Genomic DNA, 7,246 nt, shown 5'->3' with positions numbered 1-7,246 from the left:
TGACATGGTGTTCCTCCCTAGAACCCAAGTCCTTTACTCTCTGGGTATCTCTGCACCTCCTGAAAGAGGGAGCGAGAAGAGAAAGCTGGTGCTAGCTCCTAGCAGTAGGGACAACGAGCCTGAAACTTTCTGTCTTCCAGATGAGAATGAGTGCATCATTGCCAATCCTGCCTTTGTTGTGTATTCCTCTATCGTCTCCTTCTACGTTCCCTTCATTGTCACCCTGCTGGTGTACGTGCAGATTTACATAGTGCTCCGGAAGCGCAGGAAGCGTGTCAACACCAAGCGCAGCAGCCACGGCCTGGACTCAGACGTGCAAGCTCCACTGAAGGTACCTAAACCCCTGCCCTGCTCTCCGCAGCCTCTGTCCTTTCCCCTTCCTGCTCCGCTTCATTTCTCAATGCACTTCCTCCTTTCCCCGAATGACACTGGCTGGACTAGGTGAAATACTGGATGACAAAGGTGAATGCTGTGTCCTGTGCCGTTCTGGAGTCCCAGCTGCACACTTTGGATTACCAGGTCACTGGCTGGTGTTTCACAGGCCTCCCTGGATCTCAGGGAACGTTTCATCGGCAGGTCTGCGTTAGGAGCTGCTTCATTAACCAGACTGCATTTCCTCTGGCTCTGTTGAGTTTGGGTTGGGGTACCCAGGCTACACTATTTTCCGAGTCAGTGTTGCTGTTGTGACGAAGGAGTTCAATGGAAATCGTTTGCGTGGCTGGGGCGCAAACAACATCGCTGGTAATGGTAGCTCTGCAGTGAAAACAGCCTCTCAAAGCATGAGATATATAACTATATAAGCAGAGTCCAGCTGAGCGTGTTAAGTATGAGACTGCTTGTCAAAACACTGCTCTTGCAGCACATGCAAAACAACCCAGAGGAACGTATAGTCCCAGAGGCACTACCTCCAAACTGCAGTGCCTCAGAGGCCAGTGTCATGTCAAGCAAAGGAGGTAGTGAGACGGGGATAGACTGAAACAAGCAGATCTTTGTGGTTTCCCTCCTCTGGTGAAAAGCACGAGGGATACTTGCCTCCATTACTGCTTCTTCTGAGTAGTTTTCCATCATTCTGAGCACCTTAGCCACACATTAATTCCTGCTTCATGCCCTGTGCTTGTATTTCCACGTGCCTCCCTTACCAGCTTCCCTTCCCAATTACTATTTGCCTGTGTAACTTCTGAGCTGGTGCTTGCCCCTTAGGACAAATGCACTCATCCAGAAGACGTCAAGCTCTGCACAGTTATTGTGAAGTCCAATGGGAGTTTCCAAGTTAATAAGCGCAAAGTGGTGAGTGTTAAAGAGAAGTGGTAGCTTTTCAGAGCATTTAGCTTTCCTCTTTTACCCTCTCAGGATGCAAAATGAATTTATGTAGGGTGAGAGAAAAATAAACTAAGAACAAAGGTTACCGTTCAATCTCAAAATTTAAATATTCTTCCCATTCCTTAGAGTGAAGCAAGGGGTTTAAGATCATAGTGCTCAAAAAGCCAGACTAAGCTCACCTAAAGATCAGCTGTAAAAGCCATGACATTTTAACATTCTGGGTCTTTGATTTTCTTTTCCTCTCTGTTATTTATTTTAAGTCTTGGACTGCATTGGCTTTGTTGGGTTTCGCTTGTTGATTTCATTTTTATTTATTTCTATTCTGAAAACCTAAATAAAATCTATGGGGAGTGCAGACAGCATCTCTCCCATTTCTTAGCCTCTTCATGCAATAAAGGAGAGTCGAATTCACTGCAGTTCTGTTGAGCCTGCCTACCCAAAAGTATTCTCATCTGTAAACACTTTACAGGCCTTTCTCCAAGCATCTACCAATAACGTAGGGAGGGAGAAGAGGGACTGATTGTCCAGCTTCACTCTGTAAAGAACATTCATTGCTCCTCTCTGTATATTTATCTGTCTTTGTGTTTTGGACATTTGATTCTTGTCCAGGAGGTGGAAAGTCACATAGAAGAGATGGAAATGGAGATGGTGTCCAGTACCAGTCCCCCGGAGAAAACCACCATCAAACCAGCAGCACCAAGTAACCATCAGTTGGTCTTGCCAGTTCGTTCTAACCAGGGCACTAACTCAACCCTGCAGGCACCCTTGGACAGCCCTGGGAAAGTAGAGAAGAATGGACATGCCAAAGAATCACCTCACACAGCCAAGGTCTTTGAGATTCAGTCTATGCCCAATGGCAAGACGAGGGCCTTTCTCAAGGCTGTGAGCAGGAGGAAACTGTCACAACAGAAGGAAAAGAAAGCCACTCAGATGCTGGCCATCGTACTCGGTGAGAGCGGGCTGTGGCCTTCTCTTGTGTGTCTGCAGAAAACCAATAGCTACCTGGGGGTATGGTACCCAGTCTGAACGTCCAGCATAGACTGTTTTTCCAGGCCACCCCAGAGATTACTTCTCTGGGTAACTTTGGGGATATGTAGGCAAGCAGGCAAGAGGCTGCCAACAGGAAGGCTACCCCCTTCCCAGCTCAGAACAGCTCACAGGGCTGTACAAAAGGCTCAGAAAGCCTGTTCATCTGTGGGGTGTCCGGACTGCCAAAAGACGACTGGGTGCAGGGGCAAGACAGCTCACGGGCTGTCTAGAACACAAAAGGTAGCATAGCTCAGCAAGAAACTGGCACCTCTGAAGGCCAGGTTTTTTGATGTAACCGGTCTAATTCCATCAACAAAGAAGTTCTTTAGTACCTGGATACTCAGAATATAGACTGTGAGACTTAACGAACAAAAGGCTTGTTCTTCAGGGAAACCTTTTCCCTTTATACTCAGAAGAGCCTTACCATTCTCATTGTCTCAAAACTTGTCCAGCTTTCAGCAATCACAATCTGTCTCTTTCCTTTTCCTGCAGGTGTTTTCATCATCTGCTGGCTCCCATTCTTCATCACTCACATCCTGAACATGCACTGCGATTGCAGCATCCCCCCAGCAATGTACAGCGCCTTTACGTGGCTGGGATACGTCAACAGTGCTGTCAACCCAATTATTTACACCACCTTCAACATTGAATTTCGCAAGGCTTTCATCAAGATCCTCCACTGTTAAAAACAAAAACAGCAACCGCATTTTTAAGAACGAGGGGAAAAAAAAAAGCCGATGCCATTCACGCACACAGACGGGCAGCCATGGGGAGGTCTCGAGCTCTTGGAGGGCTCCTGAGGCCTACAGTGTTACAACAGTGCCATGCCCACGCACCTTTTGGTGGGGATGTAATGAGGACCTTCATGTGGGAGGTTCAAGGTGATGTTTGGACTCTGGCATGCTAATCCCAAGGGCACTTTTCAGAGCTACCCTCACACTGTGTTTAAAAAGGAAGCAAAAATCAAGACACACTCACTTGATTCTTGCCTGCGGCCATCTAACCTTGAGTGCATTAAACACAGACCATCACAGAGCCATGTGAAGGTAGCAATAGGTCACTGCTGCTACCGGCTTGCGTGTTACGCCATCGATAAAACTCTCACCAAAGACAAGACCACCTTTTCTGCTTCGCAATAGGAGCCAGACAGAGCTCGTGGCAACTCCATGCAATAGCTTTGCCTTCACCTCGAGCTGACTTACCCAGTATTAAACTGCTGAAGCCTTGAGAAAAAACTTTTAAGAGGTCCCCAAGTGGGCTAAGAAGGTTCTGTCACCTACTAATACAATCCCTGCAACAATGTGGGCCTACAAGCAATGGGCAGAAGGAAGAAGGGGAGCATAAGTCTCATGTGGGACCACTACATGAGTGTAAATATGAATAAATAGGATTAATTGAACAGAAGCCCAAGCCAAAAAGTAGTTGGAAGGAAACTAAAGAAGTGATACTTCATATTGCATGGTATATGTTCAGATCAAACAGGACACCAACTACCATCTACCATCAGCCAGCCCAGCAGTAATTTCTGGCACCAGCATTTCATCTCCAGTCTCTCATGAGAAGTGACAAAACTAGGTGAGGAGAGTTAGTGTTGTGAATGCAGAAACATGAAGACAGCGTGCCAGGTGAGGCATCTGTGGCCATGTCCGTTTCAGATGTGAACTGAACAAGTCAGCCCAGTTAGGTCCCCTTCTTCTCACCAAACTTCAGGACGCTATGAAGCCAAGGACCACCTCAGATATGATTTTCCTGTCTTTCCATAAGAGAGAGTGCAGCATAACATCGTGCCTAACTTAAATTAACAGTAAACGAGATAAAACTGTGTGTTTTGGAAAAAGCCAGACTAAAAGCCCAAGAAAGTCCCTAGCTGGACCTGCTCTGTGTCCGAATTAGACTCTGGAGAGGTCTGTAGGTTCCAACATCCCTTATCCTCTGGATATCTCTATTTCATGGGTGAAAACAATTTAAGACACATAACAGCATAATTTCACCACGCTGACCCTGGCATTGCCGAATCCACACTGTACTTACAAATTGTACTCAGTTCACAATATATTTTGTAATATCACTGTAAATAAAATATGGTAAGATGAATAAAATGACATGGAAATAGGTCTGGATAGAAATTAATGTAGGATGTGGAGAACCAGCTCATTACAATAGCCATATGCAGAGGCAGGCTCCGAAGTTCTAGTCACCTGCTGTTTTCTAAAGATGTTAAAACACAACCAGGAGAGCAATATCATTCCTTTTCTCTCTATGCAGTTTGTGGACTATTCACATATTTTCTGCTTTAGGATAGATAAAGATTGCTGCCAAGCAGGGTTTCTTTTATTGTCTGGTTTTCTTATATTGCTAACAAAGCATTTTCCTGTGGGATGGACTGTGCTGGCAGAATGTGTTCCAGCTGTATGTCAGGAAGAGATTATGTCAAGCAGCTATAACACATGCTCGCAGCTGTTTTCTGAAATGGAAACAGGAGTCCCACCTTGATCCAAAGGTGTCCATTCTAAACCTTGTATTCCTGGAAGAGACCACTAACCACATTTGTATTTGGCCCGTGGACTTGTATAACATTTGAACATGGCTCTTCAAAGTCTGTTCATAGCTGTAAGTTTAAATGAAGAGTGATCCTACGGAAGCCTACATGTGCCCCAGCTTAGTGAAGGATTTTAGCATATACTCTCAGAACAAAGTGTTAAGAGTCACTCTTCTCTCTCAGCATTGGAATGCACAGCTAGGGAACCTTTGTGCGTTAATAAGGTAATACACAAGGGAAAAAAACAGTTCTTACAGAAGCACAGGAAACTTTCCAATCCTTTTTTAATTAGAAAATTGGAAATGCTAAATCAAGATGTCTCAGGCACATGTTATCTGCTCTTTTTTTTTTTTTTTTCTCCCTCCAATTTTAGCCAAGCAAATTCACTCAGTGATGGGAATCAACTCAGACTGGTATTAATTAAAAGATTCAAAGAATAGCGTAAAGTCAGGAGGTTTCTTTGGTGGAAAAACTGTAACAAGCTACCAATCAGTTTTCAAATGTATTTACAATATGTTCTGCAAAGCAGAAAGGTGCTGTTTGACTTCGTGAATTAAGGGGTAGGGAGCTGAATCAAAACAGAAAATAATATGCATATAGACAACCCCCCTCCCCCCCAAAAAAAAAACCAAAACCAAACCTTTAAAGCATTTGGAAGTTGCCACAGGTGATATTTGCCCTGTACCAAAAAGCTGACGTGAGTCTTCAAAATAAGTGGAATGTGAATAATGTCTTAACATTGTGCCATAATTTTATTTTGTGTTCATTATTAACCGAGGATGAAATCATAATCTCCAATAATGTGTATCTTGTTTGAAAATTCTATTTCTGAATCTAGATGCAAAGCCTTATAGCTCAACTCACCCAAACTACTAGATGAAAAATTCTTCCAAATGTCATGGGGAAAAAACCGCTGCTGAAAAAGGGCCTATGTCCTTCATATGTTTTCTAACTTGCACCAAAAAACACAGATGTCATTTCCTAGAGATTAAGTACTTGCTGGGAGAAATTATCTGCAGCCCATCATTCATCCCAGTGATATTTTAAGCCACTTGTTCCTAACACTCCAGACTCAGAGATATCTTGTGGGAAAATCTATTTCCCCACTGCCCTTGGCAAAGTGGTAATGTCATGTCTGGTCATCTCCTCTGCAGCAGGTTTTCCTTTCCCATAAAACATCTATGCTTGAAGATAACCAACTAAAGCATTTTCCACCCATGAATCAAACCTTCATAACTTTCTTCAAGAGAGGACTGAAAGATATCATCACCTTTGGCTTTACAAAGAATAAACTAACACCAAGAGCAAGGACAGGCTTTGCAATCTGTTTGTACAGCACATGGGACAATGAAAAGCAGCCTGTCGTTGTGGTGGAAGGTGTCTGTAGAAACCTCTGAAATAGATGAGAGGTCAGTTGCATCTTACAGGACTCTGAGGCCTCTTGCCCATAGATCTGAGCCTGGCAAATACAGTCCCCTCTGCTACTTCCACTCTGGAAAAAATACTGCTTTCCCAAGGACTCCAGATGCTGGGACACACTAACAATGGTAAGAGTACTGATGTGTTTTTTAAAGCACATTAGTGAGAAGATTTAATTTCTTCATTCCTGGAGAAGAACTAAAAGGCCTTGCTATCGTTCCTATTTTGTGATTCACTATTTGTAACTGAAGCTTTAGTTCTGCTTCCTGAGTCTTCCCGTTCCTGCTTTTCTTCCCTGTGATTCACAGCTCACCAAGGCCCCCATGGCTCTCTGCACCCTCCAAACGGGTTTTAATTAAGAAGCTAGTGAATTCTGCCTGCACTGTATTTGGCGCTTGCCTGCTTGCTCCCACTGCAATGATACTGTTTATCTTCCTGATTGAAGAGGAAACTAATTACACTAGTACTAATAACCAGCTTATTAAATCCTTCTGAAATAAAACCAGAAAAAAGAGCCACTACCTCTGTGGTGAAAATCTCCAGTGAAAACACGACTCCCTGAAGAGTCAAGAATGTATAACACCCATCACAAGTACATGTGACACCAACGAATGTCTTCATGCAACACTGTCATTAAATAGAGACTTAAACAAGCTACCCCGATGTTCTATGCTTCTTTCTTCCTTTCTACCAGAAGCAGCATCAATGGCCTTTAGCTGTAAGGGGTCAGAATCTGGGTTTATGCTACAAACATTGTACAAAAACCTAACAGGAAAAGACGGCCTTCAGAGGAGACCTTGGATTTTTTCTGACTTGCTTTTCAGATTAGTTGCATTTTTTTCTTTTTCTCCCTCATCCCAGTCTATCCTTAAGAATTCTAGCTTTTGCCTAGACTAAAGCTAGGAGAATCAGACCTGGGAAAGAAAGGGTGCAGAGAGA

At 43.8% G+C, this 7,246-nt stretch overlaps 1 protein-coding gene across 3 annotated transcripts in view; it reads left to right on the top strand.

Moving 5' to 3' along the window:
- Window positions 1-3,035, top strand: part of DRD2 (dopamine receptor D2) — a 7,541-nt gene extending 4,506 nt beyond the window's left edge. Inside the window, exons 4-7 of one of the 3 annotated variants that reach the window (XM_010173442.1) lie at window positions 141-331; window positions 1,201-1,287; window positions 1,930-2,269; window positions 2,842-3,035. In XM_010173442.1, coding sequence (XP_010171744.1) covers window positions 141-331; window positions 1,201-1,287; window positions 1,930-2,269; window positions 2,842-3,035 — 812 coding nt within the window. The remainder of the gene's footprint in view (window positions 1-140; window positions 332-1,200; window positions 1,288-1,929; window positions 2,270-2,841) is intronic. The other 2 variants (XM_010173444.1, XM_010173443.1) reach the window with 2 other exon arrangements.
- The last annotated feature ends 4,211 nt before the right edge of the window (window positions 3,036-7,246 follow it).

This window comes from Antrostomus carolinensis, unplaced genomic scaffold (genome assembly GCF_000700745.2).
Source record: "Antrostomus carolinensis isolate BGI_N321 unplaced genomic scaffold, ASM70074v2 scaffold9538, whole genome shotgun sequence".
NCBI classification, from domain to species: Eukaryota; Metazoa; Chordata; class Aves; order Caprimulgiformes; family Caprimulgidae; genus Antrostomus; species Antrostomus carolinensis.
The sequence above is the reverse complement of the archived record's forward strand: the minus strand, read 5'-3'. Positions and strand labels throughout refer to the sequence as shown.